Source organism: Hemitrygon akajei, chromosome 1, assembly GCF_048418815.1.
Source record: "Hemitrygon akajei chromosome 1, sHemAka1.3, whole genome shotgun sequence".
NCBI lineage: Eukaryota > Metazoa > Chordata > Chondrichthyes > Myliobatiformes > Dasyatidae > Hemitrygon > Hemitrygon akajei.
The window spans coordinates 71645748-71665687 of record NC_133124.1 but is presented as its reverse complement, the minus strand read 5'-3'; the positions used below and the strand labels follow the sequence as shown (position 1 = coordinate 71665687).

General features: G+C 41.3%; 1 protein-coding gene across 2 annotated transcripts in view; it reads right to left on the bottom strand.

The window, feature by feature from the left end:
- ttc39c (tetratricopeptide repeat domain 39C) overlaps positions 1-10742 on the bottom strand; it is a 57293-nt gene extending 46551 nt beyond the window's left edge. Inside the window, exon 1 of one of the 2 annotated variants that reach the window (XM_073045546.1) lies at positions 10374-10742. In XM_073045546.1, the coding sequence (XP_072901647.1) occupies positions 10374-10522 (149 nt within the window). In that variant the 5' untranslated portion in view covers positions 10523-10742. The remainder of the gene's footprint in view (positions 1-10373) is intronic. The other variant, XM_073045536.1, reaches the window with a different exon arrangement.
- Positions 10743-19940: the final 9198 nt, after the last annotated feature.

Here is a 19940-nt window from a genome sequence, read left to right as displayed (position 1 = left end):
GATTGAACTCCAATGTAGTGACACACTCAAGGCAAAGTATAACTCGGTGGGTGCTGCACAGTTTCTACATTTCATTCCCGACACAATGCCCCAGCTGCGTACCCAAGCTGCTCAAATGCTCTCTATGTTTGGCAGCACATATCTGTGTGAACAACTGTTCTCTTTGATGAAGATAAGCAAAACATCACACAGGAGTCGTCTTTCTGATGAACACCTTCACTCAATTCTGAGGATTTCCTCAGCTCAGAGCCTGACTCCAAACATTGATGAACTTGCATCCAAGGTGAGATGCCAAGTATCTGGCTTAGACTAGTGTGAATCACAGAGTGTTGGCCTGTGGAAAAATGTTTTCATTAGAAATTACTCCGGAAAAGCTGCAGATAAAGCCATAAGAAATAAATGCAACTGATTTTTTATTTATTTAATGTTCAATGTTGTTTTTGTAGGCAATAACCTAAGCTTTGTTAGTTCCAGGTTAATATGTGTAATAAATTCATTTCAATAAGTTTTGCAATAAACGCTGAACCAGTCCGGCCCTCGACTTGTACCGATTTTTTAATTTTGGCCCACTGTGTATTTGAGTTTGACACCCCTGGTCTACCATAACAACAGAAACACTGAAAAGATCAAGAGGCAGATTTTGGAAAGATGCTAAAATATCAGGGTTGTTATCCTGGCTGACTAATTCCCTAATATTGATTGGCACTTACTTAGTGCAAATGGATTAGATGGGGCAGAATTTGTTAGGTACATCCAGGATGGATCCCTGACACATTATATAGACAGGCTGACTAGAGAGTCAATAAGTGACAGATCTCTCAGTGGATGAAAATTTTGTAGACAGTGACTACAGCTCCCTGACCTTTACTATAGCCGTGGACAAAGAAAGGAGCAGACAGTATGGATAACTATTTAATTGGGGAGCGGGTAAACTATGATGCAATTAGGCAGGAACTTGGGAGCATAAATTGGGAACATGTGTACTCAGGGAAATGCACAATGGAAATTTGCAGATTGGTTAGGGAGCTCTTGTATGGGGTTCATAGATTTGTCCTATATATAACACCCTATATTCCATCTAGGTAGCCCCCAACCTGATAACATGAACATCGATTTCTCAAACTTCCGGTAATGCCCCACCCCCACTATCCCCTATTACTTTTCCCCTCTCTCACCACATCTCCTTACCAGCTCATCACCTCCAGCTGGTGATCCTCCCCTTTTTCTTTCTTCCATGGCCCTCTGCCCTCTCCCATCAGATCTCCCCTTATCCAGCTCTATCTCTGTTTCACCAATCAACCCCAGATCTTTACTTCACCCCTCCCCCCACCTCTGGTTTCACCTGTGTTTCTTCCTTTCCTCCCTCCACCTTCTTACTCTGATTCCTCATCTTTTTCTCTCTAGTCCCGATGAAGGGTCTCAGCCCGAAATATCGACTGTACTCTTTTCCATAGATGCTGCCTGGCCTGCTCAGTTTCTCCATCATTTTGTGTGCCTACAATCAAATCCTTGGTCTTACTGACTTTGAGTGCAAAGTCGATACTGCAACACCACTCAACCAGCTGATCTAACTCGCTTCTATACGCCTCGCCATCATCATCTGAAACAATAGTTTGTCATCGGCAAATTTATAGATGGAGTTTGAGCTGTAGCTGTAGAGAGCAGAGCAGCGGTGTTGATTGTCAGTGAGGAAGAGATGTTATTTCTGATCCGCAGTCTCTCGGTAAGAATCCATTTGCAGAGAGAATTACAGAGGACCATGTTTTGGAGCTTGTTGATTAGAACTGAGGATATGATTGCATTTAACATGGATCTATAGTCAATAACCAGCAGCCTGACTTGGGTATTGTCCAGGTGACCCAAGGCCGAGTGATGAACCATGAGATTGCATCCGCTGTACACCAATTTTAGCGGATTCAAGCCCTCACTTAGGCAGGAGTTGATTTAGCTATGACCAGATTCTCAAAGCACTTCATCTGGGTGATAGTTGTTCAGGCAGCTCACCCTGAATTTGTGGTATGATTGTTACCCCCATTGAAGCAGGTGGGAACCTCTGACTGCAGCAGTGAGAGATTAAAAATGTCCTTGAACACTCCCACCAGCTGGTTGGGCCAGTTTTTCAGAGTTTCATCAGGTACACCATTAGGGCCTGATGCCTTGCAAGGGTTCACTCTCTTGAAAGATGTTCTGGCGTCAGTCTCCAAGACAGGGTCACCAAAGGGTGCAGGGATTCACACTGGTTAATTTTATTCTCCCTTTCAAAACATGCATAAAAGGCATTGAGCTCATCTGAGAGTGAAGCATCACAGCCATTCATAAAGTTAGGTTTCACTTAGTAGGAAGTAATGACCTGCAAACTTTGCCAAAGCTGATGTGCATCCGATTCTGTCTCTAACCTCAATTGGAGTTGTTTTCTTACCCTTAAAATAGCCTTCCATAAGTCATACCTGGACTTCTTGTATATTTCTGGATGACCAGTCTTGAATGCCACAGATCTAGCCTTTAACAGTCTATAAATTGCCTGGTTCAACCATGGTTTTTGGTTTTAGTATGTCCGGTATGTTCTCGAAGGCATATACTCATCCACACAGACCTTTATTTATTTATTTATTTATTTATTAAATTTTAGAAATTACAAGGAATAAATGTGATAATAAAATAGTAAGAAAAATAATGTTGACCCTCCCCCCTCCCCTTAACCCTCCCCCCCCCCTTAACCCTTATCTAAAGAAAAGAAAGAAAGAAGAAAAAGATTGCCTGGATATCGGAAGACCCCCACATGCTCCATGGAGTTCAAAATAATTTTGATATTTATTTTTACTTTCCCCAATTACTATGATTTTATCTTCAAAGGACCTGTGTATTTAATCCTATCTTTTGTAAGCATGGGAGCCAAATTTTCAAAAATATATCATATTCATTTCTTAGATTATACGTAATTTTTTCAAATGGAATACAACTATATATTTCATTATTCCAATGATCCATAGTTAAATATAAATCAGATTTCCAACTAACTGCGATAACTTTTTTGGCTACTGCCAATGCAATTTTTATAAATTTTTTCTGATACTTGTTCAATTTAAGTTTCGGTATTGTCCCTTCAATGTCTCCTAATAAAAATAATAATGGACTATGTGGGAGTTGTACTCCAATAATTTGTTCCAATAAAAGTCTTAAATTTATCCAAAATGGTTGATTTTTAAAACAGGACCAGGTAGAATGTAAAAAAGTACCAATTTCTTGACTACATCGAAAACATTGGTCAGACATATTTAAATTAAATCTATTTATTTTCTGTGGTGTTATATATAATTGATGTAAAAAATTATATTGTATTAATCTAAGTCGAACATTTATTGTATTTCTCATACTATCAGAACATAATCTTGACCAATTTTTTCCATCAATTTTAACATTCAGTTCAGATTCCCATTTTTGCCTTGATTTATGAATTCCTAACTTAATTGTTTGGAATTAAAACAATTCCAATTGTTCCAATTAAAATTCCAAATTTTAAGAATTATTATAAAGCAAATCAACTTAGATTTATTGCGTCTTTTTTTGATGAAGAAAAATCGGCATGGATTAAAATAGAATTAGATAAGATAGGAGAAAATAGACCAGAGGATTTTATATATAAATGGGAATCCAAATGGATACGGGGAAAAAAAGAATCTCCTATATTAAGACACTTGATTAATTTATGGAATAAGGTAAATATGGACGATGAGATAAAGAAATCTTTATTAGCAAAAAGAACTTTAATTCAAAATAGGCTTACTCCTGTTACAATGGATAATAAACTTTTACATAATTGGTTCCAAAAGGGGATTAAATATATAGGTGATTGTTTTGAAGGAGGTATATTGATGTCATTTGATCAATTAAAAAATAAATATAAAATATCAAATAATACTCTTCTGTTATTTTCAATTAAAAGCCTATTTACGAGAAAATCTGGGACAAACAATGTTGATGCCAAAACCTAGTGAAGTAGAAATATTAATTCAGAAAGGAAAAATTTAAAAATTTATATCTTGTATGTATAATTTGATTCAAAATCCACACAGACCTTGATGAAGTCTATGACAATTGTGACATATTCATTCAGACTCAAAGATGAACCCCGAATATTTTCCAGTCCATCAACTCAGAGCAGTCCTGCAAGCACTCCTTTGTATCACTTGACCATATCTTCTTGGCTCTCACTGCTGATCTGCAGTCTTTAATCTCTACATGTATGTGAAGAACAGGAGTATGACTAGACTGAGGGTGGTAGGACCAATCAGGGATAGAAGAGGAAACAAGTGCCTAGAGGCAAAGGAGTTAGAGAAAGTCCTTAATGAAACTTTACTTCAGTATTCATAGTGAGAGGGACTTTGACAAATGACAGGATAGTGTAAAACAGGCTGATATGCTGGAACACGTAGATGTTACAAAAGAGGATGTCCTGGAATGTTTGAAAAACATTAGGATAGCTAGCTGGCTGAAGTATATCCCATGTTACTATGGGAAGCAAGGGAAGAGGTTGCTGCACCCTTTAGTGATAAACGTTGTGCCCTCACTGGCCACAAGAGTTGTACCAGAGGATGGGGGTGTGTGTCAAATTTTACTCCTTTGTTCAAAAATGATAATAGGGATAATACTGACATTGTAGACCAGTGAGTCTAATGTCAGTATTGGTAAGGATTCTTATAGATAGGATTTATGAATATTTAGAGTCTGATTAGAGATTGTCAGCATAGCTTTGTGAGGAGTAGGTCGTGCCTCACATGACTGAATTCTTCAAGGAAGTGACTAAACAAATTGATGAAAGTATAGCATTGGATGTGGTTTGTATGGATTTTCATAAAATGTTTATTCAGGAGGCACTGGATCCAGGGTAACTTGACTGTGTGGATACAGAACTGGCTTGCCCACAGAAGGCAGAGAGTGGTAGTAACTAGAGCATATTCTGACTAGACATTGTGACCACAGAGATCTGTGTTGAGACCCCAGCTCTCTGTATTCTTTTATAAATAACTTGGATGAGGAAGTGGAAGGTGGGTTAGTGAGTTTGCAGATGACACAAAGGTCAGGTGTTGTGGATCGTATAGAAATTTGTTGTGGGTTACAATTGGACATTGACAAGATGATGCAGAGCTGGGCTGAGAAGTGACAGATGGATTCAGTCTGGAAAAAGTGTAAAGTGATAAATTTTGGAAAGTCAAATTTGAAAGCAGAACAAAAGGTTAAAGACAGGAAGTAATGTTGTAGCTCCAAATAACTCTAGTTTGACCACACTTGGGAGTACTGTGTTCAGTTCTGGTTCCCTTGTTATAGGAAGGGTGTGAAACCTTTGGAGAAGGTACAGAGATGCTTCCTGGATTAGAGGGCATAGCTTATAACAGTAGGTTGAGTGAACTTGGGTTCTTTTCTCTTGTGATTGAAGGAGGGCGAGAGGTGACTTGATAGAGGTGCATTAGACAATAGAAGAAATAAATAGAGTAGACGGTCAGTGTTTTCTGTAAGTTAACACCCGTTGGTAATTGGCAAATTGAACAGCACCCAGAGAGAATGCACATTAGAATACCTCTAACTCTACTCCCAAGTAAATGAAGACTTCATAATTCTGAACAGGATCTACTGAAAAACATTGTTCTTGTCTAAAACGTTCAGTAAATCATCAAGCTAGTCATTCTAGACCATATGGAAGGACAATGCATGAAGAAAAAAGGAACTAAAGCAAATTGCATCATCTTTAACTTACAAAGAAAACAAATGCTGCTCCAACAGTTATTAGATTGCTCAACACCCAGCATCAAATACTTCATGACAATACCTTCAACCAGCTTTTGGCAAAATTTTACAATTCAAATATATCTCATTTCTCAAAGCAAAAAGTAACCTGTTCTTCCACAACTACTAACAGAGTAAATTTTCCTACCATTAACCTTCCTCTAATAAACTAGATAGCCTATATTTCATCAGCTGGCTTGAGCAAAATGATGTCGAAAAACATTAATGAAACCAGAAAGTGCTGGGAAAACTTACCAGCTCAGGCAGCATTTGAATTAAAACTTCAGTTACAAATCCCTTCATCAGAATTGAACTAAGACAGAAAACAAGCTAATTTGCAGTTGCAACGAAGGCAGGAGTTGACGGATAGGTCAAATGGTGCGACCAATTGAGTGCAATGTTGCGTACTGATAGCATGGATTACTAATAGCAGGGGTGTGGGCAATGCCAAGGTGTACTACTAGAGAGAAAACAGAGCTAAATATCACAGATGCATGACTGGCATAAATGGTCAGGCCTGAGAGCCAGAAAGAAAGAACAAGTTACTCAGAGTTGAACAATTTGAGCGAGTCCAGAAGGCTATAGGTTCTCCAAAAATAAGATGAAGGCTTGGTTATAGGAAGGGTGAAGTCTTTTTACGATATATGTCAATGATTTGGGCTACAGTATTAATGGCTAAATTTGCCAATGATACAAAGACAGGTGGAGGAGTGGATAGTGTGAGGAAACAGAAAGCCTTAGATAGTTTAGGGGAATGGCAAATGAAATAAAATGTTGCAAAATGTATGGTCATGCACTTTGGTAGAAGAAATTAATGGGCAGACTATTATTTAAATGGAGGGAGAATTCAAATTGCAGAGATACAAAGATACAAAAGGACTTGGGAATCCTTGTGCAAGATACCTGAAAAGTTAACCTCCAGGTTGAGTCGGTTGTGAAGAAGGTGAATGCAATGTTGGCATTCATTTCCAGAGGTCTATAAGAGCAGGGATGTGATGTTGAGGTTCTATAAGGCACTTGTGAGACCACACTTGGAATACTGTGTGCAGTTTAGGGCTCCTTATTTTAGAAAGATATACTGACATTGGAGAGGGTTCAGAGAAGATTCACAAGAATGATTCCAAGAATGAAAGGGTTACCGTATGAGGAACATCTGGCAGCTCTTGGGCTGTATTCCCTGAGTTCAGGAGAATGAGGGGGGAGATCTCATAGAAACATTCTGATTGTTAAAAGGCCTGAACAGATTAGATATGGCAAAGTTATTTCCCATGGTAGGGGATTCTAGGACAAGGGGGCACGACTTCAGGATTGAAGGATGTCCTTTTAGAACTGAGATGCAGAGAAATTACTTTAGTCAGAGGGTAGTAAATCTGTGGAATTTGTTGCCACGAGCAGCTGTGGAGGCCAAGTCATTGGGTGTATTTAAGGCAGAGATAGAAAGGTTCTTGATTAGCCAGGGCATCAAAGGTTATGGGGTGAAAGCAGGAAAGTGGGGATGACTGGAAGATTTGGATCAGCCCATGAGTGAATAGCGGAGCACTTCTGCTTCTATATCTTATGACCTTATGGTCCTCAAGTTTGCATTGGGTTTTGTTGTAACAGTACAGGACACATACAGATGTCAGAGTGGGAACGGGTTGGAGAATTAAAGTGGTACACAAAAAGCTCAGGGTCAATCCTGTACACCACATGTAGGTGCTCCACAAAGGGATCACAGTCAGTATTTGGTTCCGTCAATGTAGAGATTATTGCAAACACAGAATGTTAGAAAGTCAAGTGAATTGCTGCTTCACCTGGATGCGCTGGGTTCCTGGACAATGGGAAGGCAAGAGGTAAAAAGTTATTGCATCTTTTAGGATTGTATTGGAAAGAGCAGAACAGGAGTCACCAAGCAAGTGATCCCTCTGAACTGCTCAGAAGAGGAAGAAGGGCCTTGTAGTGAAATCATGCAATCAGCTGAATATGGAGGCTAGTGGAGTCAAAGGCAAGGATCTCTATCCCACTCCTCTGCAGTCAGTCCTCAATGACAGGCCTTCACCTTCCATCCTACCAATATCCATATTTGCACATCACCTGTATTGACCCCAAGTTTCTAATGCCTCAAGAAGTTGGCATACATAATTTAAAAACCCTCATCAGTCAGGACATGCCTCCTCTCATTACTACCATTGGGGAAGATGTATAGGAGCCTTAAGACCCACACTCAATGTTTTAGGAACAGCTTCTTCCCTCCACCATCAGATCAATGAACAATCACTGAACCCATGAACACAACCTCACTATTTGGCTCTCTTTTTGTAATACTTATAATTTTGTATGTATTGCACTGTACTGCCGCCACAAACAATACATTTCACAATATACGTCTGTAATAATAAACCTAATTCTGAGTCTCCATCTCACTCTATGGCCTATTCCATTGTTACAATGAGTTTGAGGAACAACTCATCTTCCATCCAGACACACTGGATGTCTTCAGACAATACTATATTTTCCAATCTGAGGGCAACTTGCTCTTCCTTCCTGTTTTAGGAACAGCCATTTGTTTCAACCATCCATCTGTGACCTCAGCATATTGGTGTCTCCATAAATTCAGCCTTTACTGCTCGGTGCATTCCACCACACTTAACACAAAGAAGCACAAAGTGCTTCTGTCATACTAGCCCATTTCCAGTACACAAATGTAAAGGAGAATGAAATAATTGTTACTCTTGGCTTGATGCAGTACAAAAAATTGACAGTAACACAATAAATATAAAATAAGACAGCTTAGATACTTGTATGGTTTTGTCCCGTCTATTTAGAGTTATAGCACGTTATTGTTCTACCCATCCATCACCTTTTCTGCCACTGATACTTCCTTTCTCTTTTTCAGACCTGTAGAGTCAGCACCTGAAACACCAACCCTCTCTCTGTCTCTACAGATGCTGTCTGACCCACTGAGTTCCTCCAGCAGTTTGTTTTCTCGCTCCAGATTTCAGCACATGCAGTCGCTAATGAAATGTGCTGCCAGAGGAGGTGGTGTAAGCAGTCACAATAGTGGCGTTTAAACAAACACATTGACAAACGGAATGGAGGGATAGGGATGTCATGCAGGCATGAAGAATGCTGCATAATCTCAGCTGGTCAATTGCTCCAGCATTGCCCTGCTGAGTTGCTTAATTCCAGTACCTTTAGTCTCTTCTGTTACAATCACATGCAAGTACATGGGATTCATCTAATTTGGCAACATTTTTGGCACAAATATCATGTAATGAAAGGTCTTTTCCTGTACCGTACTATTCCATGCTCTCAGAGTTGTCTTGGACCTGAAAAGTTAGTTCTGTTTCTTCCTCCACAGATACTCAAAGTTCAAAGTAAAATTATCGAAGTACATATACGTCATCATATACAACACAGATTCATTTTCTAGCAGGCATACTCAATAAATCCATACAAGAATAATAACATAATAGAATCAATGAAAGACGGCACTGACTTGAGCTTTCAACCAGTGTGCAATACAAAAAGAAATAAATAATTGAGAACATGAGATGGAGTCCTTAAAAGTGAGTCCATATGTTGTGTGAACATTTCACTGACGGTGCAAGTGAACTTGACCAAAGTTATCCCCTTGGGTTCAAGAACCTGATGGTTGAGGGGTAAAAACTGTTCCTGAATCTGGTGGTGTGATTCCTGAGGCTCCCGTACTTTCTTCTTGATGGCAATACAGTAGTGAGAAGAGAGCATGACCTGGGTGGTGGGGTCCCTGATGGTGGATGTTGCGACAACGCTTCGTGCAGATGTACTCAATGGCTGGGAGGGTTTACCCGTGATGGATAATAGACTGGCCATATCCACTACATTTTCTAAGATTTTCCACTCAAAGGCAGTGATGCAGCCAGTCAATATACTCTCCACTACACATCTACAGAAGTTTGTCAACGTTTTAGATGCCATGCCGAATCTTCGCAAACTCTTAAGTAGGTAGAGGCACTGCCGTGCAATCTCTGTAATTACACTTACGTACTGGGCCCTGGACAAGTCCTCTGAAATAGTCATTGTAAATAGGAATGTAAAGTTGCTGACCCTCTCCACCTCTGATCTTCCGATGAGGACTGGTGAACATTTCCAATATTTTAGAATCATAGATCACATAATGTGCCAGATATCCCACTATCAAATCCTGTCTTATTCTCCTCACATCCCTATCCACATAAACACTCAGTACAGTTTAAAAAGGGACAATCAGCCAACCCGTATCTTTGGGATGAAGGAAACCAACCTGGAAATTCCACACAAACAAACCTCGGGCTCAGGTTCGAACCCAGATCGCTATGAGAGGGCGGCTCTGCCCCCTGTACCACTGTGTCGCCCTGTTGAGATTCCAACATCAGCAGCATAGAGCACCAGCGCTACCGAACACACACGAGCCCAGACGATTGGATCCGAACCCTGTCCGAGTGCAGCCGAAAGGACCCGAGGATCGCCAAATGTACACGAGTCCGGCCCGAGCGCTACCGAACACGCACGAGCCTAGCCGAGCGGACCTGAAAGCTGAACCGATCCCAGCCGAGCGCGCCCGATCGCTCCCATCTGCAAGCCTGACTGACCGGTATTTTTTGAAGAGCTGGTCCGATTCCCTGAAGCCGTTGTTTAGCAGCATGTTGATCCCAGCCAGCGCCAGTTCGGCGTCGTCTAGCGGCAGGGGCCCCGCGGCCGCCGAGCTCGAACCCGCTGTCTCCAGCCGCCTGCGCTCCATCGCTCTCTTCCCAATCCGGGCGGGATTGACAAGAGTCGCGGCGGCAGCGACACCGGCCTTACGTTCGGCTCGGCCCCAGCTGGCCAAGGCCCCGCGGTTTGTCAGGTCGACCTGGGCCCCGGCTCCCCACACAATCCCCGGGTCAGATGGCGCCGCTCACTCCATCACCCGGTGCGCTGCCCCTTCCGCGTCCGCTACGCTCGCTCCCAGCACGCACCTCGCAACGCGCAGATGATGTCCTGGCAACGGCACCCTCGGACTCAACCAATCAGCGCTGTATCGTTCTCTGAGAGACGGGACCTGGGCTGGAAGACACGCCCTCTCGCTCCTTGTCTTGACAAGCCATCACCTCAGTACAATGTCGGGTGTGGACCTGAAAGCAGACCACCTTTTGTCTTTACCGACGCTGCTCGACCCGCTGAATTCCTCCAGCCGTTTGTGTTGTTTTTGCTCCATGAAAGGTTCATTTATTATCAAAGTATGTATTCTGTGTACAACCCTGAGATTTGTCTTCTCCAGATGGCCACGAAACAAAGAAAGCCATGGAGTCGTTCAAAAGAAATCAAAACCACCCACACACACTAAAAGAATGTCAACGTGATCCAAATTCCAGCATCTACAACCTCTTGTGTCTTCAGTAGTGGATTCAACCCAGCACATCATGGGCATATCCATTCTGCCCCCTCATCTGTAGTATCTACAGGGGTTGCCTCCTTAAGAAGGCTATATCCATCATCAAAGTTCCCCATCACCCAGGCCTTGCCATCATCTTGCAGATCGAGCAGCAAGAATAGACCCACCCAGCCTGGACATTTTCCTTTCTTTTCCCCTCCCTCAGGCAGAAGATACAAAAGCCTGAAATCACATACCGCCAGGCTCAAGGACAGTTTCTACCATTATTAACTATTGAATGCCCCCCCATTAAGATAAAATGGATCTTGACTTCATAATCTACCTCATTTTGCCCTTGCACCTTACTGTCTGCCTGCACTGCTTTTTCTCTGTAACATTTTATTCTGCATTCTGTTATTGTTTTTCCTTGTTCTGCCTCAGTGCACAATCTCAGTAATGAAATGATCTATGGATAGCATGCAAAACAACATTTTCACTGTACTTTGCTGATAATAAACTAACATACCTGACATCTCACCACGTTCAATAACAGCTATTCCCTTCAACCATTCGGTTCTTGAACTATCTGCACTATCGTGAACACTAGTTCACTGACACTATGACCACGTGGCACTACAATAAGCTTTTTTTATTTTTTTATTCTAAATGTGTCTTTCTTGTACAGTTCTAGTATAATTTATAAATAAGTTATGTGTATGCTTTTCTTCTGAATGTTGTGTCTCTAAAAGTAAGTTATTCATTTACTTGTTCACATGGCAGTAAATTTGACTTGACTTGATATGACTCATCTCAGTCCAAAATTAGTATGAACAAATCAATCAGTTTTTGATCTGTCTGCAATGGCTGTTCCAAGCTTCCAGTTACAAATAATTTTAACACCCTATCTAGTCCCCAAATGACCTGTCCATCCTTGGCCCCTGCTCCACTGCCAGGATGGGTACAAACACAACCTAGAAAATCCTAGTTCATATTCCACCTGCGTAGTCCATGAGCCAACAGCATTTACATTGAATTTTCCAATTTCAGATCATCTGCATTCCCAGTATTTGTTGATCTCCCAATTCACCTCATCATGGCCCTTGCACTGTAATTATCTGCCTGCACTGCATTTTCCCTGTAACTCCAACACCATATTCTACATTATGTTTTTTCTCTTTAGCTCCCTCCGTGTAATTATGCATGATTTACCAGGATGCCTGGATTGAAGAGCATGTATTATAAGGAAAGGTCATACGAGCTAGGGGTTTTCTCTTTGGATTGATGAGAGATCACTTGATAGAGTGACAACACTATTCTGATTGTCCTTTTCTACTACTTCAATGTACTTATGTCTGTCATGATCTGGATGGCACTAAAACAAAGTTTTTCACTTTATCTTGGTGAATGTGACCTAATAATAAATCAACCAAAACAACCTCTGTTACAGCAAGTGGTCCTTCCTGTTTATCGAGGACTCTTGCTTGTTTATGCTCCCCAAAGAAACATGGAAATCATTAACCTATAATATGAAAAGCAATAGGACAAGAGCCAAGCCCTATGAAGTACCACTGCTGACAATCTCCAGCCACAAAAGCACCCATTGTTTCTTGCTACTGAACCAAATTTGGATCCACTTGCTTTAAAAAGCTTTTAACTGCTCTAATTGCAGAAGGTTAACACGTGAGCCTTTTGTATGCATCAATAAATGCATCCGTTGTTTTTTAAAAAAACTCTGAGGATGTTCTTGAAGTACTTCGATTCTTGAAATAATACTGGAACTCACTTGAAATGGAATTTGCTCTTCTCCCCCCACCCAATGAACAAAAGACACAAAAGCCAAAATGCACAAACCACCAGACTTGAATACTGCTTATAGCAATTTCCTAGTGTAATAAGATGGACTCTTGGCCTCACAATCAACTTCATTATGGCCTTGCAATATATTGTTGGCCTAAGTAAAACACTTTACTTTGCATTCTGTTATTGCATGGATGGCATGCAAAACCTAGTTTTCACTCTGTCTCAGAACATGTAACAATATTAAACCAATTCCAATTTCAATTTCTTAAACATGTGCCCTTTAGTTCTAGATTCCCCTGGCATTGGAAAAAGCTGTTAATAAAATTCCCAGAGGAACTAAGCAGGTCAGGCAGCATCTATAGAAATGAAAAAGCAGTCGATGATTTGGGTTGAGAGCCTTCATCAAGACTGAAAAGGTAGACACAAATAGCCACAATAAGAATGTGGGGGGGGGGGGGGGAAGAGGGGAAGGAGCAGAAGCTGGAAAGTAGGTGGGTGGGGAAAGGGAGATGAAGTAAAAACCTGGGAGGTGATAAGTGGAAAAAGTAAAGGTTAGGAAAGGAAGGAATCAGATATGAGAGAAGAATGGACGATGAGAGAAATGGAAAGAGGAGGGACACCAAGGCAGGTGGGGCTGGAGTGAAGTAATAGGCAGTTGAGGAGAAGAGAAGAGGTAAAAGGGAGGCCAGAGTGGGGAATTGAAGAAGGAAGGAGGGGGGGAATTGCTGGAAGTTGGAGAAGTTGATGCTCATGTCAGCAGATTGGAGGTTATTCAGACAGAATATTACTTGTTGCTCCTCCTGCCTGCAAGTGGCAGTAGAGGAGGCCACAGACCAACATGTTGGAATGGGAATTAAAATTGTTAGCCACCGGGAAATGCTGCTTTTTGCAGATGGAACCGGCACTGTATTCCATCTGCCACTTCTTTGCCCATTATCCAAATCTGTCTATGTCCTTCTGTAGCATCTCTTCTTCCTCAATACTATTTGCCCCTCCACCTCTCTTCATATCATCTGCTAATTGCTGACAAAGCCATTAATTCCATCATCCAAATTATTGAAATATAATGCAAAAAGAAATGGTACTAATACAGACTCATTGGAATACCACTAGTCACTGGCTGCCTACCAGAAAAGGCTCCCTTTAATCCCACTCTTTGTCTCCTGTCAATCAGCCAATTTTCTATCCATGCTCTTTCCTGTAATACATTAGGTTTTTAACTTGTTAAGCAGCCTCATGTGTGGCACCTTGTCAAAGGCCATCTGAAAATCCAAGCACATGACATCCACTGATTCTGATTTGTTTGTTCTGCTTGTTATTTCTTCAAAGAGTTGTAACAGATTTGTCAGACAAGATTTTCCCTTGAGGAAACCATGCTGACTACAGCTTATTTTATCATGTGCCTCCAAGTACCCCAAAACCACAATCGACTCAACATCTTCCCAACTACTGAGGTCAGATAGCTGGCCTAAATTTCAGTTCCTCTGCCTCTCTCCCTTTTTGAAGAGTGGAGTGACATTTGCAATTTTACAGTCCTCCAGAATCATTGCAGAATCCATTGATTAGAAACATAGAAAACCTACAGCACACAAAGTTGTACCGAACATGTCCCTATCTCAGAAATTACTAGGCTTACCTATAGCCCTCTATTTTTCTAAGCTCCATGTACCTATCCAAAAGTCTCTTAAAAGACCCTATCGTATCTGCCTCCGCCACTGTTGCTGGCAGCCCATTCGACACACTCACCACTCGATTCTTGAAAGATCATTAGTAATGCCTCCACAATCTCTTCAGCCACCTCTTATTCAGTTCATCCACCATTTCCTTGTCCTCCATTATTACTTCTCCTGCATAATTTTCCAGCAGTCCAATATCTACTGTTTGCTCTCTTTTACACCTTATGTATCTGAAGAAACTTTTTGTATGCTCTTTAATATTATTGGCTAGTTTACTTTCATATTCCATAGTTTCTTCCTTTATTACTTTTTTGGTTGCCTTCTGTTGGTTTCTAAAAGCTTCCCAAACCTCTAACTTCCCACTAATTTTTGGTTTATCATATGCCCTCTCTTTAGCTTTTATGTTGGCTTTGATCTCTCTTGTCAACCACGGTTGCATCATCCTGATTTCAGAATACTTTTTCTTTGGGATGTATTTGTCCTACCCCTTCAGATTTCTCCCATAAACTCCAGATATAGCCACTCTGCTGTCATCCCTGCTAGTGTCACCTTCCAGTCAATTTTGGCCAGCTCAACACGTACAAACAAGCTGGATGAAGTCAGCAGGTCGGGCAGCATCCGTTAAAAGGAGCAGTCAACGTTTTGGGCCGAGATCCTTCGTCAAGACTGAAGAAGGACGGGGCAGGGGCCCTATAAAGAAGGTGGGGGGAGGGGTAGGTGCAGGTGAACAACCAATCAGAGGAAAGATCAAGGGGTGGGGGAGGGGAAGCAGTGAGGGGATAGGCTGGAGAGGTGAAGAAGGAATATAAGGGGAAAGCACTATGGGTAGTAGAAGAAGGCAGAATCATGAGAGAGGTGATAGGCAGCTAGAAGAGGAGGTAGAGTGAAAGTGTGATAGGGGAAGGGAGAGGGAGGGAATTACCGGAAGTTGGAGAATTTGATGTTCATACCAAGGGGTTGGAAACTACCCAGACAGTATATGAGATGTTGCTCCTCCAACCTGAGTTTGACCTCATCATGGTAGTATAGGAGGCCATGTGTGGACAAATGTTGACTGCTCCTTTCAATGGATGCTGCCCAACCTGCTGAGTTCATCCAGCTTGTTTGTATGTGTTGATTTGACCACAGCATCTGCAGTGTACTTTGTGTTTAATTTTGGCCAACTCTTCTCTCTTGCCTCTTTAATTCCCTTTGCTCCACAGTAATACTGATATATTTGACTTCAGCTTCTCCTTCTCAAATTGCTGGGTGAATTCTATCATATTATGATCACTGTACCCTAAGGGTTCATTTTCCTTAAATCTGGTTCATTGACAACACCCAGTGCAAAATAGCCGATCCCCTAGTGGGCTCAACCTCAAACTTGTCTAAAAAGCCATCTCATAGGCATTGTGCAAATTCTCCCTCTTGTGATTCAGCTCCAACTTGACTTTCCCAGTCTGCTCACATATTGAACCCTCCCCACCCCATGATGATTGTAACATTGCCCTTTTGACATGCATTTTCTATCTTCTGTTATAATTTGTAGACCATATCTTTGCTACTGTTCAGAGGGCTGTATATAACTCCCATCAGGGCCTTTTTACCCTTGCAGTTTCTTAGCTCTATCCTCAATAATACTACACTTTCCAATCCTATGTTACCTCTTTCTAAAGATTTGATTTCATTTTTTACCAACAGAGCCAAACAACCCCTCTGCATACCTGCCTGTCCTTCGATACAGTGATTATCCTTGGACGTTAAGCTCCCAGCTATAATATTCTTTCAGCCATGATTCAGTGATGCCTACAACATCATACATGCCGATCTGAAACTGTGTTACAAGTTCATCTATCTCACTTGGAGACTGTTTGCGGCCCTAAATGGAGGTGAGGGTGGAACTGAATGGCAGTTCCTGTATTTGCAGGGATAAATGCCAGGAGGTGAATAGTGGGGAGGAACGAATCACAGAGAGAGCAATCCCTGAGGAAAGTGGAGGGTAGGGGGAGATAAAGATGTGTTTAGTTGAAGACTTCCATTGAAGATGACACAAGTTGCGGAGAATCATGTGCTAGTGTGTTCGGGATTTCCAGCATTTGCAGAATCTCCTGTTTTTGATAAAAACCCCATTGAGATATTTTAAACAAAGGTATGTTGTATTCTTCAATATTTTTCCAAGGTTATAAATTTCAGACCAAGATTTATTAATGGATTATACAATCAGAACTCTAAACATGTAATAGTAGAGCTTCAGAATTATTGAAGGAGATGCAGGACTAAACATTATCTAACTCTTTGTTTATGTAATATTTGAAAGAGTAAATACTTCATTTGCTCATTCACAGGAGGTTGGGCATGTCATCAGACACTACAGTAAACTTCTACAGAGGTACTTTTGAAAATATTCTGAGTGGATGCATCATCATCTGGTATGGCAACTCAAATGCACAAGAACATAAAGAAACTGCAGAGCAGTGAAACCAGCCAAATACATCATGGGTGCAACCCTCCCTGCCATTATCATCTATCATGAAAGATCTCCACCATGTGGACCATGGCATCTTCTCACAGCTACCATCAGGCAGGAGACACAGAGGTTTGATGACCTACACCACCAGGTTCAAAAACAGCTACTTCCCTTCAACTATTCAATTCTTGAACCAACCGGCACAACCCTAATCACTACAGCTTAACAATGCTATGACAAATTTGATCAGTTTATAATAAAAATAGTCTTGTTTGTTGTTTCATTTGTGATCTTTCTCGTGAAAAAATGTGCTTAATTTATGTTTAACTTGTGGTTTCCTTGTGAACGTTGTTTATATGATGCTACGAGCCGGTGATGCTGCTACAAGTAAGTTTTTCATTGCACCCAGCATGCATGTACTTATGCAGATGACAATAAACTCAACTTTGACTTTGATGATTTAGTGGTAACAGGCAAGATCAGCAGTTCTTCACTGCCTCTCAATGGTTACTGAACCAGTTCAGAGAACATTGTTTGAACCTATGTGCCTGTGATGTTGCTACAAGCAGGTTTTTCATTGTACCTGTACCTCACTATACCAATACACATGACAAAAACTTGGTTTGAATTATCCATGTTGTGGGAAAGGACAACATACCATACCAGGTAGGAGCTGCTGATTTCCTTCCATGAATCACTGTAGTGAACTAGATGGGTTTCTATGACAATGCAGTCACTTTTGATTTAGATTTATTGGAAGTACTTAAGTTTTATCTCTATTTTTTTGCTGTGGGATTTGAACTTTCCTTTGATCTCACAGACCGAGCATTGCTCCAGTAACTTAACCATGATTCCATCAAATCCATAAGTCCTTAGAATTCACACGTGTTTTAGTAAGGAAATAAATGCGTATGTACAATATGAACAAATTGCACTAAAGTCCTGTTCTGATGCCAGTAGCTATATGAGGAACAGACATATCGGACTGGTGCTTTCGTAGAGTTAAAGAGCATGGAGAGAGGCCCCTTGTCCTAATTCATCCATGCGGACCAAGTTATCTACTTTAGCTAGTCCCATTTACTTGTGTTTTACCCAAATCCCTCAGCCTAAGTGCCTTTGAAACATTGTAATTGTATCTGGCTCTAACACTCCCTCTGCTAGCTTGTTCCACATACCCACCAATGTCTTGTAACACTCACCCCTCTGTAAATCTTCCCCTCTCTCCTTAGATCCTCTCATTCAATTACTGATACCGAGTTCAGAGAGTAAAGATGAGATGGGGAAAGGGAGGAGAAAACATGAGGCCATTCAGTTCTTTAATCCTAGTCTACCATTCAATATGTCCGAAGTTGATAATCCAAATTCATTCTCCTTGTCCTCTCCATATCCATGAATCCCTCTATTCTTAAGGATAATAGCTAATTCCTTCTTGAATATATATTCACTCATTTAGATGCCCTTTGACCCCTTCTCTTCTCCTGCCTATTACCTCTGGTTCCCCACCTCCTTCCCCTTTTTCATGGTCCACTGTCTTCTCCTATTAAATTTCTTCTACTTTAGCCCTTTACCTCTTCCACCTTTCTCCCCCCAACTTCTTACTTTATCCCATCTCATCCAACCACCTCATCTGGTTGCACCTATCATCTGCCAACTTTTACTACCCACCTCAGCCCAACTTCTTACTCTGGCTTTGGTCCCCTTCTTTTCCAGTCCTCATGAAGGGTGTCAGTCCAAAACATTGACTGTTTATTCCTGTCCATAGATGCTGCTTGACCTGCTGAATTGCTCCAGCAGTTTGTGTGTGTTGCTCTTCAATATATTAAATGGTTCTAGTGGCTGAGAATACCATTAGTTCATAACTCACATGAAAGATAAATTTCTCATCTCAGTCCTCAGACTAATTGCCAGATTGTCCATTCCATCCCATTACATCACAAACATTTTGGCTTCCATCAGTATAGTTGCTGCTCCACAGCATTAATTTAACTCACCGTCTCAGCCATGCTGCAGGGAGACAGTACTGGTCCACTACTCATCAAAGTTCAAAACTTCAAAATAAATTTATTATCAGAGTACATATATGTCACCATATACAACCCTGAGACTCATTCTCTTGCCGGTGTACACAGTAAATCCAAGAAACATACTGTAAGAGAATGAGTGAAAGACTCATCACAGGGAGGACAATCAGTGTGCAAAAGACAAACTGTGCAAATACAAAAGGAAGAAAAAAGGAAAATAATAATAACAACAAATAAATAAATAAGTGTCACGAACATGAGACAGAGTCCTCGAAAGTGAGTCCATAAGTTGTGGAAACGTTTCAGTGATGGGGCCGGTGAAGTTGAATGAAGTTATCCCACAGGTTCAAGAGGCTGATGGCTGATAACTGTTCCTGAACCTGATGGTGTGAATCCTGAGGCTTCTGTACCACCTTCTGATGGCTGCAGTGAGAAAAGAGCATGGCCTGTGCGGTGGGAGTCCTTAACAATGGATGCTGCTTTCCTGCGATAGTGCTCCGTGTAGATGACTTATAAACAATGGCCCACAAGAGAAAATATCCTCTCCACACCTATGCCATCAAGACCCATCAGGCGATATTTCAAACAAATTTTATTCCCCTCTTCCTCAGTCAGGGAATTGAGTGTAGAAGCTGGGAGGTTATGCTGCAGTTGTACAACATAAGGGTGATGCCCCATTTGGAGTATTATGTTTTGGTCACCCTGCTGTAGGAAAGACATTATTCAACTGGAAAGAATGCATAAGAGATTTACTAGGGTGTCACTGGGATTTGAGGAACGGACTTTTAGGGTTGAGGCTCAGCAGGTTAGGACATTTCTGGAGTGTAGGAGAACAAGGTATACAAAATTATGAGTGGTATACA